This window comes from Protopterus annectens, chromosome 5.part1, assembly GCF_019279795.1.
Source record: "Protopterus annectens isolate FY-2018-M chromosome 5.part1, PAN1.0, whole genome shotgun sequence".
Classification (NCBI taxonomy): domain Eukaryota; kingdom Metazoa; phylum Chordata; order Ceratodontiformes; family Protopteridae; genus Protopterus; species Protopterus annectens.
The window spans coordinates 622823220-622840957 of NC_056736.1; the positions used below are offsets into that span (position 1 = coordinate 622823220).

Consider the following 17738-nt stretch of genomic DNA (forward strand, 5'->3'; position numbering starts at 1 on the left):
GAATCAGGCAGTCATCCAGGTATGGATATATTTGAATTCCTTTTTGTCTGCAAAATGCAATTACTGGTGCCAGGCACTTTGTGAAGACCCTGGGTGCAGTAGATAAGCCAAAGGGCAGTGCAGAGAATTGGTAGTGCATTGAACCAGCTATGAATCTGAGGTATCTTCTGCAATTTTGTCTGATAGGGACATGCAGGTATGCCTCTTTGAGGTCCAAAGTAACAAGCCAAGCTTTCTTGCCCAACATGGGAAGAAGCTGCTGTAGTGTCAACATTTTGAATTTCGGAACATCCAGGTAAGTAATTAGAGTGGAAAGGCCTAGTATGGGTCTCCAGGCTTTGTCCTTTCTGGGGACCAGGAAGAGTCTTGAGTAAAATCCTTGTCCTTGTTCCTGCTGTGGTACTTTTTGAATAGCTCTCATGTCCATGAGGGCTGTAATTTGTTTTTGTGCCTCTGCCCATTGATTGTGTGGCAGGTCTGGCATACCTTTAAGCCTTGGTAAAGTGTGAAAGTGGAACCTGTAACCCTGAGACAAAATATTAAGCACCCATTTGTCTTGGGTGATCGCTTGCCAGTTTGTGAAAAAAGGGCTAGTTTCCCCCCTAAGGGAGCTGCCAAAAGGGAAGAGTTTGGCATTGGAAGGGGAAGTAATTTCCTGTAAGGTTGTGACTTGTCCTCACCCCCTTTTGGGGTTGAAGCACCCCACTGTCGTGGTCTGTAAGAGCCTTGGGGTTGAGATCTGCCTCTTGGGTGTCTGCATCTGCCTCTTTGTGGCCTGTCTGACACTGGAAAGGACCAATTTTTCGTAGGCCAATTCCTGCTAATTCTGGGTGGCTGTACCTGTAAGAAATCATTCACTGTTTGCATAGATTTTGCCTTATCCTCCATTTTCTTTAATACCTCTTCTGCCTTAACACCAAATAAAATATGTTGCTGTAATGGAGCATCCAATAATTTTGCCTTAACATGATCTGGTAAGGTTTGTTCCTTTAACCAAGCATGTCTTCGAATCACAGATCCTGTAACTGCTGCTCTACAAGAAGCTTCTAATGAATCAAAACCACATTGCAAAGTATGCTTTCCCACTTGTTCAGCTGCAAGCAATAAATCCTGCATTTCCTTAAAATCAGGTTGTTCTGCACTTGTACTCATTTTCTGTTTTAACTGAGACAGTAAATATTGTTGATATTTAAGCATGTGAAACTGGCAGTTTAAAGCCCTTACTGCTAAAGTTGCAGAGGTGTAAACTTTCTTCCCCCATCTGTCTAATGCTCTAGAATCCCTGTCTGAAGGAACTGCATTTTTAGCCGTGGAGGCCTTGATCTCTTTGGGACCCTGGGAAATAGTTTCTGGGTCAGCAGTAGGGTTTTTATAAAGAAATTTGAGAGAGTCAGGGACTCTGTAGTACCTGTCTGGCTTGACTGGAGCAGGGGGTAAAGAATCTGGATTTAAAGTGGATTCAGGGAACACATCGTCCACAATATCCAACACTGGCAGAATAGCAAGGGGCCTGTGCTGAGGCAATAAAAGAAAGTCTCTGAGCCTTTCTTGGATTCTGAGTAATCCTGATCCTCCCAATGGAAATGCTCCCTCATGGTATGTAAAGTTTCCCCAAAAGAGTAATCCTCAGGAGAAGAGGCTGAAGGAATTGATTCTTCAGCATCAGAGTCCTCATAGGGGGGTAAAGAATATCCCTGGTCTGAAGAGGAATCATAATGTATTGAAACCTGGTCAGAGGAATCATAGTCTGTATCCTGCCTAGGCCTTTTATCAGGAGGGGGATGGGAACCCCTGATCAGAGTAATTAAGTCTTCGGCTATTTTGAGCATCTGCTCTTTAGGCATGGAGGCCTGTCCAGGTGAATACTGTACTTGCTTCTTTGCCTTTAATGCAGTTTTAGACTTGGCTGTAGATGCAATGGTAAGTTGTGAAGGTCTGAAAACACCCTCAGAAGCCGATGCCTGCTCAGCGGTGACCCATCTGAAGGGTTAGTCTCCGTAGGCCCAACACCTTGAGTATCCATAGGCCTAGGTAACTCCACATGGGAGCCGGTCGTGGCCTGCGGCTCTGAGGTAGCGGGTGTCAGGGGCTGCAAAAGCGTCTCACTGAGAACCGGAGACTGGCCTAGAAGAGGCTTCGTCGTCAGTTTTGGGCCTCGGATGCCTGTCCTTATCCTTATCTTTGAGTTTTTTGTGAATTCCGGTAGTCGGTTGTTCCAACGGCATGATATAATTAAACCTTTGGCCAAAGTAATGGCGAGCAAAATCAAACTGATGTTTAATAGTGCGTTTGTTAAATCTACAAAACCGGCAACTAGTGACGTTGTGATCTGGGCCTAGGCATGGAATACAGTAAGAATGAAAATCCTTATGAGGTATTTGCTTCCCACAAGAAATACAATTATTAACTTTTACTGACATCGGTCTGAGGCAAGAAAAAGTTTCCCCAATGGGGTACTTAGCTTTATTGAAGACTTCGGTTCTGAAATTCAAAATAGATATCTCAGGAATCGGCCGACCGGCACTTGCAAACTGCTTTTGCTTCGGGCACCGCGTGGCAAGAAAGACTGAAGAAAATGGCATTGGCTGCTTCTTATATACCCCTGACGCACTAATGTCAGGGAGGAGGCGACAGCAACCAAAGCCGGACCAAGACTTTGGAACTCTGGCTGACTGCGGGACGGCCTGACGGCAGGATAACCAAAGTGTAATGACTGCAGCAGTGAAACACTATGAACATCAGAAGGCAGGTGACAAAGAGTGATGTTTTCTAAGCTTACCCAGCAGTAATGTTTGATAGTAATTTAAGAACTCTCTCAGAGAAAGACTGGGCATTTTGTATCTGGTCTTTGACCTAGAAACATCCATTATCAGCACTTCTGCCTGTGTGTTGTCTGTAAGCGAGACTTAGGGCATAGTATCTCTCTTTGACATAGATAAGAATATAGTAATGACTAGTTTAGATGTTTTCTGTATTTATTTGAGACTGTCTTGCAATGTTATTTTAAAACATTTCCTGTGATTCTGAACTCTGTAGTTACTGTGTTGATCGAGTGTTGTCTTGTTCTTTTATTATTGAATATATTTAAATCTATCCTTGTGGCTGATATTTGTGAGACATTTAAGCTCTTAGGGTACTGGCATATGTATTTGGTGACACTGTACAAGCCACTCCTAAATAGCCTTGCTCTTGGTCAGACTACCATTTGGATTATTAGTAACATTACACAGCAAGTTTGGACACCCTTTGGTAAGGGCCTTAGAGTACCTGAAAAGAGTTCATTGGTGGCAGTGATAACTACCTTATAGTCTGGGCAGAAGAGGGCATAGCTAGTAAACCTCTGCCATCCTTTCTCAGGTGTATGCGTGTGTGTGTGTGTTTTTATATAACTCAAATCCCAAAGTGTGTGTGTCAGCTACTTAGCAGGGACACGAATCACTGGTTGGGCAGAGAGGGTGCTGGAGGTTTTGGCTTGACCACTCAGCTGAGTTCTCAACCCTATAGCTGTGCCAGTGGGGAGTCTTAATGGGGATAGGGAGAAACCAGTCCCAGACTGACTGTGATCTCTGTGTGCTCTTAAGGGAAATTGCACTTTACTGTGTATGTACTTGTCATCCTCCCATTGTGTACGTCCCTCACTGTTGCCAGTGGTGAGGATTGAGGCTCCTTGATTACTCGGCATCACATCCACAGCCCAAACAGAGGCATCCTCTGTATCCAGAATACAGCAGATTAAACAAAATCACAATGGGACCACTGAGACAGGGAATCAATTACATCTCCAAGATCATGAAGTACAGGACGTGAGACTCCAAGCACTATGTTCAGAAGAACGAAATGAAACATGGGCATGTGCATAGCACAGCAGAGAACACTAAGCCCAAATGTGCATGTGCATAGCACAGCAGAGAACACTAAGCCCAAATGTGGTGGAGATGAAGACCTTCTCCCAAGACCATACAATACTCATCCTGGGGATGTCTGCAGAAAATATTGCTCCAGTCTATAGAGAGGTGGCAATACACAAAACAATATTTCAAAGAGGCTGAAGCAGAATATAAAAGTTGCCTCCGGGCTGGCTCCAACAAGAGAAAAAAATGAGCTTGGCCAAAGGTGCTGCTATAAATGGAGAGTGGTGGATGGTGCAATGGAACAAAGGAATCAATACACACCTGGACCTCCATTTAGAAGGCATTATTCTAAAAGAAACACATCTAATTAAACAAGTTATACAGAAAAACTGGTTGATCCTTATGGCCTGTATGAATGTTAAGAAAATTTTAGGAGATAGACCATACTTTTCTTATAGAAATATGAAGACTTTAAAACAAAAATTATGTTATAAGGACTTTAATTTCTACCCCTCCCCTGTAGTCGTTAATCCTGGGACTTGTAAATGTTTGAACTGCTCTTGTTGCTCCGATATTTTAGGTGAATTCAGTCACCAATTTAGACATCCTGCAACTAATAAACTATATTCCTTTAACTTAAAAGCTTTTTGCACCACAGTTTCTGTTGTTTATATGGATAATTGCTCAAAATGCCCATCATTCTACATAGGAAAAACTATAAGAAAGCTGAAAGATAGAATAGTGGAGCATAAATCAGAGATTAGGAGAGCAGTGGTTACTAATGCATTATATAAACACATAGCTGAACATGGTGCAAATCATAGGTTTACTTTTAGAGTTATTGATACTGTCCAACAAACACCCTGTGGTGGTGACATCAATAACTTGCTTGAATTAAAGGAATATGAATGGATGATAAGGTTAGCAGCGGATCATCCACCAGGACTTAATGATGTTATTACCTTAAAACCTGTCCTTAAACATTTACAACATATTAAACTTAGATGAACTTGTTATTTCTTAGGTATTTTCTACATATTTTTTTATATATTTTAAAAAGTGTATTTTATCTTGTTTGTGTGTCATATGATCAATGGGCTGCTGGTCATGTGATAGTGACCTTGTATAAATTCAGAATGATTTTGTAACCTGTAATGCACTGAAGAAGGGTTTTTTGCCTGAAAGCTTTGCTATTGTTTTATAAAGTGGTTTCCTCCAGTAAAGTTGTGTCTCTTTACTCGTGTTTTCCTGGTCGTATTTATATATTATTCTAAAAGAATCCAGGAGAGCAGATGGAATCCCAGATCCGCCTGTATCCAAGACAAAGACCTCCTCCTCCAAACCGAAAAAGAACAGGCTGTTGAGGGGAATCTGTGCCCTCCATCCTCCTCAAGATTTGGGTCAGGAAGGGGCTCATGCAAGCCTTAGATTGAGAGCAAATGAGAGGTGTCAGGCAGATAAGGCCCCCAAAATGAGGTGGCAAATTCCAAGAATACTGCATGCCTGGGAGAAGGTCTTACAAGTACTGACTCAGACATTGCAGAGTGGTCCTTATCAGCAAATGACTACAACTGCAACTCTGGCAACTGTAAGGTAGTACAGTGGCATAGAAGGATAAATCCCTGGCTATTACTCAGAAACCAGATAAGATTAGTGGTTTGGGAATCTGATGCACTGGTATAGGAGGATAGCATGCATTTGACTGTGCATCATGTCAGATCCCCAGTGTAAGCTGAAGATTCGTGTTGACATAGGGTATGTGGGGCTGAGTTGCACAGAGGGGGGAATTATATGCCAGCATGCCTCATTGAATGTCTGTCCTAAAGATCTTATGGGTGCATGCAAGGGGTGGGGAATAAGTCATACATGAAAACACTCCCTGGCAAAAATGTGACCCTGACCAGGATCCTTGATCTCCTTCCCATACCTAAGCATAGGTCAGCATTAACCTGAGGGAGGCTAAGGTACATGCAGTATATGCAGAGAATGAGGGAAAGACAATGGTCAGCTTTGGGGAACCAAAAAGGCCTCTCAAAAAGTAAAAACTTTGGCATCTGCAAAAAATTGAACTGGATCAATGTCCAAACTCTCCAGCCTGAGCCACAAACCCTGAAGCAGGTTCACCCACTGACTCGACTTCATCCAAAGCCAACCAGTCCAGACAGGTTTAGGGGTAGTTCCTGGGAGACAAAGTCTCAACCCTGGTATGGGTGACTGAACAGGCCATATCCTGCAATTAGACCATATGGACCCTGTGCCAGGCCAATCAGATAGAAGGACACAATAAACACAAGATGCATTTGTTGGCAGCTGAAGAGCATATCCCCTCAGGCCTCTAGTTTCTTACTGAAAAGCAGGGGGGGGTGACCATGATCACAATCACTTTCCTGTTACTCGAGAATTCTCAGCCCTGACAGGGTGTACAGACCTTGGACTTACCTCTTAATGGACAGGGCCCCATTCAATTGTCCCAATATTGACTAAGCTTCTGAGACAAAGGCCCATCCATCAGGAAAAAGGTGAGACCCTCTAACCAATTAATTGAGGAGCAACCTTTTGCCATTTCCAAGCAAATACCAAAAAGTGGAAGATGAATCTTTTAATTTGGTTCCCAAGCAAGAATGGTATGCAGGTCAGGAAATTTACAGATGACATCAAGGATTAAGATCTAAAGTATGTGAATACCAAACAAGAATTGAAGGGCATGGGGGGGTGGAGGGAGCTTATACTGTTAACGTCTGAAGTCATTGCATGTGTTGTTACTACTGTGCTTCTGTTACTCAGCACAGGAACGTCCAAAAGAGGTATAACATTCTAACTGGTAGAAACACTAAAGGAGGCTTTGACCCCCAAAAGGATTGTCCTTGAAGTTAGCTCAGTAATACATTGGTCAACAAACTAATAGCTAAAATGCACTCACAGGCAAAATATTAGAAAAAGTAACTTATGAACAAACATATATGCAAAAATACCACTTCTTAACAAGCAACACAGCTTTCACCCAAGTGTAGCAAAAAACCTGCAGTCTTTAACTTTGCATGACAAATTTACAACTATGGAAAATGAAATGTTAATTGGCTCAAAACTTTGGATCATGACCTACTACTGCATAAACTAAGTGATTATAGATTTTAAACTGAAGATACCACATAGTTTAAAAACTATCCATTTAACAGAACAGTTACATTTCTAGGTAACTATTGTCACTCAAAAACAGGAGTCCTTACTACAAAAACAGGAGTCCTTACTAAAGGAGTCCTCAATGTTCTGTTTTAAGACCATCTAGTCCCATTGCCCATCTCCCCGTATATAAATAATGTGTCTGCTTTATTTAAACCTTAAAGACAATGAATTTCATAAGCGTCCATATTAACAAAAAACTCAAGCAGTTGCAGAACTTCTTTTCTTCTTAGCACTGAATATCTATTTGGAACTGGTATACTGAAAATAAACCATCAATAAAAAAAAATCATTGGTTATGACTTTTGAAGTGGACAGAACATCTGCCAAACTGCAACATGTTATTATTGGAGACCTCTTAGGAAACCTGTTTAATACAGCAAAGGAACTTGGGTGTACTGCTAGACAACACACTCTTTTTTCAAAAATATACTGAATCAAAACCACAAAAGTTCTGTAGCAATTAAAGGCAGTTTATAATATTTTGCACTGTTTTACCACAGGGCAAGCAATAGCTGTTAATGTTTCAATTTCCAAACTAGAATATGCACTATGAATTACAGCAACACTTTCAACAAAAACACTAACTTGCTACAACCTGATGAAAACAAAATACTAAGATTTATAAAACTTGGCAGCAACAGACCACTATTGCCTAATAGAAAAGGAAAAAATGGTTTCCTGTGACAGCAAGAAACAATTACTCATTAAACTCTCTTACCTTCAATCTGCTTAAAGAAAGGTACTGCCCTCCCATGGCAAATAAACTCACATTACAAATGTATTCACATTTGTAAAGAAATATAATGATAGCCTCAAGCTGAAAAGATCACAGCTCTCCTGGCTGTGAAAAAAATATTCATCAAAATAGCCCCCAGTGCTTGGAACAGTTTACCCTGGGAAATTAATATTATTTAGTTTTTTCAATTATGTAAGGAAAACATGAAACAACATCTGAATAAAGAGTTTAAATGTAACTGATTTAGGGATACTGTTTAAAAGCACCGTAGTAATTATAGCAGGTGATCCTAGCAATAATCTGTATTTCTCACTTGTATCCCAATAACTCTATTTTTCTTTCTCATATTCTTAGCAGAATACCTCTTCACAGCACTGCAGAATTAAATTCATTACCTAACATTAAGATTGTTACATATGAATTGTACATGGCGTTTTACTACTCAGGTTTAGCTGTAAATAATATTCATTTATAATACTATTGTCCACCTCAAGTCAATAGTTAAGACTTTTGAATTTCTAATGCTATGTATATGCTTGTCTTATATAAGCTGCTTTTCATTTCATTTGTATTTGCCATGTGCCCTGGGTTGCAGCTGAAAAGCCCACTCACCATGTTAATGAATGAATGGCTGAATGAATACTGTTTGCCTACAACTCCATGCTGTCCAAGTTTGAGTCAGTCATGATGTTGTCATCTCAGAAGTTGCCTGCTGATGTTGCAAAAGCTGAAAGAAATAGTAGTTTCTGGCAAGCAGTCTGAAGACAATACAAGGCTAAGACTAGGGCTTATATCTTATTGCCCAGACACTGTGACTCCCTCATGCTGCTTATTTATTCTGCATTAAGGACATGTCTGTGTCAGAAGGCATATGGTAAAAGGATAACAGGACTTAAAAGTTACACAAATTCTGACTTTTCCTTGATTTATTATGTTCCACCTGGTTCAAGTCTGCTTCTGTATTTCTTAAATGAGGAAGCATTAGTGAATACTTGTCCTCTAAATGCAGTTTTTGAACATCACTCGCAGTAGTGACTGACAATAATTCAAAAACTCTTTGAACGTCTGTCTTGATTTGCTTCAATCATGGTATATCTGACTCTACAAATACATGGCAGCATGAATTTCAGTGGTGTAACAATGCAGTTTGCCTGTGCTATAAAACTCAAAACCGTGTTAATGGGGGGAAAAAAATGAAGGGGTGTACAAGAAGTCCACTGCTGCAGTTGTGAAATGTATTCATGTTTCTATTTTATTTAATGCATGTTAAATGGGATAATGAACTAATCCATAAAGATCCACGTAAGCCTCTCCAAATACTTTGTTCATTTAGTTTTTGTGTTATTTAAAATCATAATACAGTTATTTATAGTTATTTATTCCGAGTTATTTAGTACCAAGATAAAGTTACATCCAATTCTTGTATCACTAGCCTTACACACACAAACACCCTGCTCAGTGAAAGCCTGCATCATTCCTACGTCTACAAAGACAGGTGAAGGAACCTGCCCTACCTAAGTCCACTAGACAATATCAATATGTCCCTTTGAGCCTTAAGACAGAGGATACAGAAATGATGCACGTCAAAAGTTATTTTGCACATCAAACAACTAATGCAGAGGGCTTATCATTTTAAGGTAAGCCAAATTCATTCCACACTTACCCATAAAAAAAAAAAATCATGTCAACAGACCTGAAAACATCATCTCCTCGGTCTGAAAAAATATCATAAATCAAATTACGGATTTGGTGTCAATTTCAGCAGCTTGAACAATGTAAAGAGCACCACATTTATCACCAAAAGGATTCTCAGCAGATTCTGTTATGAAACACAGAACCATTGCACCAATAACAGTATTAAACCATAGGTAATCAGAGCATCTCAAATTCACAAACTGCTTACTATACAAGTGCTGTGAACAGTTGTCAGCAATGGAAGGGGATGCACCATTTCATACAGATTAGTTGCTAGTTGCATAGCTGAGCACAAGTATGAGTGCATAAATGGATGCATTGAAATGATTGCAAAATGGCATGTCAATTAACAACATAAAGTTACAACTCTCAAGACTGCAGTACAAAGGCTGTACAGCCTGTTTATGTGTCAGTACATATGTGACAGAACAGCAGAGTAGCACACGTTTGTAGATGTAGAAGTAAAAACAGATGTCAGAGGTGCTGACAGGATTGCTCATCCTCCCACACATAAGGCTCATATATTTATTATTGGTAGTGTTTCACCTACCATGCTCTCACAGACAACCAGATTTGTTGATGATATTTTTAGTGGGCTGGGCAATACTGCAGTTCTTGGTTGATGTCTTTTGCCCATAAGTTTAATCTCAGATGATGTGTGGCCCTCCACTACCTGTGGATGGCTTGGTATGTAGACTCTTACTACCCTAACTATGGGACCTTTCAGCAACCAAAAAGGGACACAATGGATATTTTCCCAAGCTTCTGCCTCATGGGCACTCAATAGGTTTTCTCAAAGTTATGCTGTTAGATATAAATTGGCACATATGGTTCCCCAGTACTAAATAGGAGAGAGCCAGCACTACTCATAGTTTTACAAAAATAGCTACTTTTCTGAGGTACTTAGTGTCATAGACTGCACTCATCTGTGTGTGTGTGTGTGTGCACGCAGGTCTGTGGGGCATCTTAGCAGCTCTCATAATTCCCACATATGGCATAGTGGGACCGATAAGTCCTTTTACTTCATAGTGATTTCCCACAGGATAATCTTGTTGCCAAGTACTGGCAATGTCGGTAAACGATATACCAAGAAACACACATCTTGCATGCAGACAAATACCTTCTACCAAGAAAATACATTGTGCTTGTGTTTTTCCTGCTGATGCAGGGTAACCTTTGGTGACTTATGACCTCAAAGCACAGCCATGAAACCATTGCTGAGATGCATTTCTACAGCATTCTTCTCCAGACACAGAACACCATACTGTGCACATAGACCCAGGTGTGTGTGCATGAGTGTGTGCTTTTTAGGCAACAAAAGGTGCAATGCCTAGGAGCACTGGCAAGGTGGCAATGCCTGGCTAACAAGTTTCAGTCATAACATACATGGGTTTGCACAGTAAATATGATGCATGCAGATCTCATATTACGTTGTGCTGGTCAGTACCTCAACTTCTTTTTCTGTACATCAGACATTAGCACCACTCGAGATGGAGAGTGGTGTCAATCATAACTGTCATCATTTGCACTGGGTATTACAGAACAAAATAATGCCAGAGTGTCAACACAAACTGGCTAGGAAAATGGGGAGGGATGTTTAGGCAAAGTTACTAAGTGCACAATCAGTTGTGAGGGACTTGGGCACCCAGGTTGATAGCAAACTGACTTTTGACCACCATATTGCCTCTGTTGTACATGGCCCAACTCATTCGTAAGGGTATCTCATCCAGGGACGCAGTGGTCATAACATCCCTGTATTCTTCCCGTATAAGAGCTATTATTGAGTACAATGCCCCTTTCGGCATGTACCTCACAAAGCACATGCAGAAGCTGGAGAAGACCACAGAGGTTCCTCACCAAGAGAATCCAGGGCCTCAAACATCTACTCTACACAGATAGGCTAAAAGCCCTCTCCATCTACTCAGTCTCCTACAGACTCCTCAGAGGTGATTTCTGTCTGGCATACAAAGCAATCTCAGACCCCAGCCTGATGGGATTGCTGCATATCCGCAAGCCAAGCTCCACTCGAATAACCCGCACGAGCAACCTCAACCTGGTCTGTGACATCAATAGGATTTGTTGCCAGTACAGATTTGTGTCCCAGAGACTCCCTCAACACCTAAAGCAGAGTACCTCATTAAACATTTTTAAGCGCAACTTGAATAACTGGATGGGGAGCAGAAAATACACTCCTGGGATTCCACGTGTCCCTGCTGGACAGTGGCATAGGGTGATGACTTGTTGGAACATGGGATAAATTCTTGTCTAGGCTTGTAAGGGTCTCTGGGCCAATAGCCCAGTAACTTCCAATGATCCTATGCACAGTGGCCATTGAAAATGGTGGAAGATACAAGTCCCTGGGGCAAGATGCTGCTGATGGGATTGATGGAAGGACAGATGGTATCAGAGATCATTTCCTTCTGTGACTCAGATATGGAGCTACTATTTGGCTATCTTCTGGAGCTACTTTCTTGTCAAGGGGGCAGGTACTGAGAACTTCCATGGCAAGGATAGTGTTGCATGTGAGGCCTCTGACCTGCTATACCTTTGCTGCTGAGAATGTACAGTTGTGTAAAAATCTTACCATAAAAGTAGATGTCTTTCCCTTCACTGTTGCGATATTCTTTACATTTGGGATTCCCTGCCTAGGGCAGCCTGATGTCTGGCCAGTATACCAAAGCCTTAGTTGCTTTAAGGTATGTCACACATATGCTCCTCATGTAGTATAGAGCATAATGGTGACATCCAGACATACCACCCTCAGAACTGAGAGTCTCACTAGGAATGCCAGTCCAAAGAAAACCAAGATGTAACCAGTACATCCATGGACCATGGGGAGCAGGGAGGGAGTGAATACTGCAACAGTGAAGGGAAGGACATCTACCATTATGGTAAGATTTTACACAACTGTACTATGTCCTTCCATATCACTGTTGCAGTATTTTTTACATTTGGGAGAGTGCCAAAGCTCAAGAAAGAACTTGGGAAGAAGAACCAGCAGAGCTCTCTAGGATACCACAAAGGATGACCCTAGCAAAACCAGCTCACCCTTGAAAAAAAGCACCAGAAGAAGCCACAGCTCTAGTAGACTGAGCCTTTACAGAATAAGGAAAGCTCTTACCATGAAAAGAATAACAAAAACAATTTTTGAAATCCAAAAATAAATAGTTTGCTTGGATACAGTTAATTCCAATGACCTGAGATGAAAGGAAACAAAAAGCTGATCAGATTCCCTAATAATTTTAGTTTTATCGAAGAAAAATCTGAGTTGTCTATGCACATCTAAAGTGTGCAACAACTTCTCACTAGCAGACTGCAGAGAAGGGAAAAGTGGGAAAATGAAACAGACTGATTAAGGGTCAACTCCTTCACCACCTTGGGCATAAAAGGATTAGTTGGCAAAGACACCCTGTCCTTATGAAACACCAGAAAATGAGGGCTAGCCATAAGGGGTTGAAGCTCAGACACCCATCTGGCAGACGGGCCAACAAAAGTACAGACTTCTTGAGCAATGTTGCAGGGAAGCTAAAGTAGCAGGCTCAAAAGGAGCCCGAGTCAGTCTTTCTAAAACAAAATTAAGATCCCAGGGAGGAGGAATAGGCTTCCTGGGAGGCCTGATGTAAAGTTAAGGACAGCTTTAAGGAATTGTTTAACTTCAAATCTAGAAGCTAAAGGAGGAGATAAAGGCAGACAAGCAGAGATAGCTGATAAGTGGGCCTTAACAGAAGAATAAGCCAACCCAGCATTGAACAATTCATACAAATAAGAAAGAACCAAAAGAACATTCACAGAAAGTGGATCCAGGTTACGAGACACACATCTAAAAGAAAATCTCTTTCATTTGGATACGAAGGATTTCCTACTTCATAGGTGTATACTAGGCTAATGCCCCTGGAGCCTTCATAAGCCTAGCCCATAGTAGTGCACTGCCATCATGCCACCCAATGTTAGTTCCCAGGGCCTCTATCAAGTACAGTCACTGGAGTGATCCCCGAATTAAATTTCTATTACCCATCCACTCCAACCTGTGTACCCAGATCTCTTATAACACCTTCAGTGTTCAGTGGGCTCCCATTGATGTGGTAATTAGTGGAAAATGAGTTATTACCACAGGGGATGACAACATTTGTTGGCATTCAGCTTAAGGTCATGGTTTCAACACCAGTCATTGGTCTCAGTGAGGCCATTCTGTAGGATGTCTGCATCCCTTGGGGAGTTAATAATGGCTCCCAGCTTGCAGTCATCTGCAAGCTGGGTTTCCTGGCCTCCTGCAAGACCCTAAGCACTTTCTCAGAAAAATGTGTCTAAGTGGAATCAAAATCCTATCACCCACAGTGTCAGCTGAACAGTGGACAGGTGGGAATGGATGAGAGGTCCTTTGTCTTGTGTGAGTAGGTCCACCCTGTGAGGTAGCTTATGATAAATGCCCTTGGCTAAATGCAGAAGAGGGAACCCCAATACTGTCTCAGCCAAAAGGGAGTTACCAACAAGATTTTGGGAGTGTCCTGTTGAATTCTGAACAGGGGAAGGGAAGGAAAAGCATAAAGAAATATCCCCCTTCCAAGAAAAAGATAGTGTGTCCACCTTCCACACCAGAGGACCTGGGACTATGGCATGAAATAGAGGAAGTTGTCTGTTCAGAGGGGTGGCAACTAGATCTACTTGAGGAGCACCCCACTGGTGGACAATGTCCAGAAGCACATCCCTGTGAAGCATCCATTCGTGGATTGAGTTAAGGACCTGCTCAGAGTGTCTGCCACAATGTTTTCACCTGAGGGAATGTAAACCTTGTCATCACAATGAACAAAACACGCTGGAGGGATAGGTTCCTGACCCAGAGTCTCCCCAGACTCTGGAACAGACTGCCCATGCATGTCAAGCAGAGCGCCTCTTTGGCCCTCTTCAAAAGGAACCTTGATAATTGGATGGGAGATAGGAAATTCACCCCAGGGATCACGTTAGTCACCGTGCTAGACAGGGGTCCAGGGAAGTAAATATTGTGGGAAGAAATAGCCAGGGAATTGTTATGGCTAGGCTTGTATAGGTCCTAGAGCCGATAGCCTAGTACCAACCTATGAACCTATGAACTTATGAACTGGGGATAAATTCTGCTACAGCTCCTCCTCTCAGTGATACAAGGAATTATTCCACATCTGTCAGTCATGTAGACCCTGGGAGCCCACTTATCATGGTGGATCTTTCCATTTCAGTCTTCTGTAGTTTTGGCATGTCATAGTTGATAGTATCAGTCACGTGATAGTGAGCTCATTGTGTGGCTGTGACCAGCTGCCATGTTTACTTCCTGCAGCACTCCTCTAACTATTATGCAAAGGCCATGCAACTTGCATCCTGACTACCTGCACCAGAATGTTGTTCTCAGTATAGCTGAAATTCTCTGACCTGTTTGTTTTGCTTAGTGTAGATATTCAATCCAAGGTGAAAACATGAATCCACACAGGTAAGGATACATTACAGGTGCTGAGAATTCTTGTTCCTCACAGGCACAGTATGCAGGCTTTATACACTGTGCAACAGAACCACATCTTTTTAGAGGACAGCCTATAAAATGTGGTATAGTAAACCCACCCGCATTGTACCTGCTGCTGTAGCCATGAAAGCATAGATACAAATGGATCAAGCAAAATAAACAGTTGTGTTAATACATACACATTCCCAACCCCCCAACAAACATGCCCCGTGTTTTGTTATTCCCCACTTTCTGAGCAGTTGTTTGAAGTGAAAATATACACCTTACCAGCAAAAAATAATCTGCAAATGTAAACATTTTCATACCACCACTTCACAGTATTGCACAACTCATGGATGCAAACAATCAAAATGGCAGCTCCAAACTGAAACATGGAGATAAATGTGCATTTGTGGGTTAAGTAGGCAAAGCAGGCCTCTTATCACAACAGTCTATTGATCCCTTACTTCCAGTTTCATGCAAGGGACCAAAATGAGCGGCATGTGCATGACATTCTTACTGCAGTCTACGATTCCCAAGCCTGGTACAACAGGTAGACGCATGTACATGTTCTGTGCTTAGTGCCACAATGTGGCATGAATGACTTGTTTTGTACATGATCTCCTCTTGCAGTTTTTGTCGGCTTTCAGGAGCTACACTTGTGCAGGTCAAATCTGCTTGTTTGATTGCTCTGCTTTACCTCAACTGCTTATCCCACTGCAGATGAGTATGGCTGAGGGCTCCAAAGAGTTAGGGGCTGGACATTCAAGTATAATTAGTAGATCTCATGCTGTACAATTTCACCTCTTCATGCAGGCCATCTACAGCTGCAAAGTAAATGTCTTTGAATCCTGGCATGTAAATAGCACAAAAAATGTGTAAATATGGCTTCATCATTTTTTCTGCAGCTACGCGGTAGTGCAGCGGTAGCGTTGTTGCCTCACACCATGAGGTTCTCCTGTTCGATTCTCGGCTGGAGTGCGGGGAGTGCCTTCTGTGTGGAGTCTGCATGTCCTCCCTGCAGTTGGGTGGGCATTCGAAAGATATGCGTAAATGGGCGTGCCTTCGTTGAAGGTTGAACGTCGAGCTGGCACCTCAGCGTTCGTGAAAATCTACTGCCAATCATTAGCGGACCAGAGTTCAGCTGTGGCGACCCCTAACCGGGAAAAGCCGAAAGACAACAACAACACTGACATAATAAAGACAATGAAACAAGAAGCTGCAATGCATAGTGCTATTTTATTACAAAAATACAAATGTACATGCTATTGAAAACCTATCTTAGAAACACTAAAACCAATATGAATAGATTGTACTTTATGCAATTAAGAAACTTGATTACAAATATAGTGCAGTATATTCAGAGTGTATATTTTCTGCCAGTGATAAAAATATTCCCAGACCACTTAGAATAATACTGGCCGAAATCTCAGCAATTCAGTAGGAGTGCTCTGCAAAACAAAACAAGTGAACAGTGCGACGACTTGTACAGTTCATAACTCCTCCTTGGTGTGATGATTCTGTACTGAAAATGAGCGAACACCATCTTCATCATCGATCAGCCATTTACGATATACCTCAACAGGATCAATATTCCAGTGTTTGTGGAAGGAGACTGGAATTTGATGTTCAAGGTATTCCTTTGGATAATCAACAGGCCGTGCCTAGTGAAAAATAAATAAAAGATATTTTAGTTTATTTTCTCTCAACAGCATCTGTTGTGTAAATTTCATTTCACAATATGCTATACTAAACTGACATAGCGCTAGGATACTAGGTAAGATGCTGAACAGTGACATATCAGAACATTAGTTTTTAATAAACAGACATGCCATTCTGAAAGTCTTCAGACTAATCACAGTAAAAAATCTAAATCCCCACAAACACACACAATGAATACAGCGATACTCTAAAAGTTTCACAACACTTGAAATTATTATTCTTGCAGTGCACATTCCCCCAGCACCTTGTAACGTAGAGCAAGTCCCCACATCCTTAGTGTCAATAAATATTTACTTTGAGGTTAAATGAATGTGTAATGAGAGAGAAGGTAGAAAAGCTAAAAAATAGTCTCCCTCTTCTCCAAGTCTTTTCAAACAAAAATAAATAGGTTCATAGGTTCGTACTAGGCTATCTGCCCTAGGGCATTTATAAGCCTAGCCAGAGTGTGTGTGGCTTTCGCCACCTCTTGGGATGAGAATACTACGCCTATTTAGGGTTTAGTTTACTGTGCCTCTGTCTAGTAGTGACACAGAGATGACCCCCGGGGTAAACCTACGATCTCCCATCCACTCGTCAAGATTTCTGTTGAAGAGAGCTAGTGAGGGGCTCTGCCTAACGTGGACTGGGATTCTGTTCCAGAGTGTAGGGAGCCTCTGGGTTATGAATCTGTCCCTCCAGCATGTCCTATTTATTTCTGTGTTGAGGTTCAAATCTCTTGCTCTCGTGGCTCTGATGGATTTGGATTTTCTGAGGTGGAGCATGTCCATTAATTCCAGATTGGACATGGCCTTGTACGTCAGGCATAGATCACCTCTGAGTAGGCGGTATGCGACTGAATAGAGCTGGAGTTTCTTCAGCCGGGCAGCATATGACATATGTTTGAGACCCTTTATCCTCTTGGTGAGGAACTTTTGGGGTCTTTCCAACTGCTGCAGGTGTCGGGTAAGATACATCCCAAATGGGGCATTGTACTCATCATGGGCCTGATAAGAGAAGAGTACAGGGGCACAATGACCTCTCTTGATCTGGATGTGAATCCCTTCATGATAAGGTGGGCAATATAGAAGGTCTTCCTAACCACCTT

At 41.8% G+C, this 17738-nt stretch overlaps 1 protein-coding gene across 2 annotated transcripts in view; it reads right to left on the minus strand.

Annotated features, from left to right (window-relative positions):
* Nucleotides 1–16165: 16165 nt before the first annotated feature.
* The window catches only part of B3GLCT (beta 3-glucosyltransferase), a 1903418-nt gene continuing 1901845 nt past the window's right edge, over nucleotides 16166–17738 (minus strand). The window contains exon 14 of one of the 2 annotated variants that reach the window (XM_044073237.1): nucleotides 16166–16596. In XM_044073237.1, the coding sequence (XP_043929172.1) occupies nucleotides 16426–16596 (171 nt within the window). In that variant the 3' untranslated portion in view covers nucleotides 16166–16425. The remainder of the gene's footprint in view (nucleotides 16597–17738) is intronic. The other variant, XM_044073238.1, reaches the window with a different exon arrangement.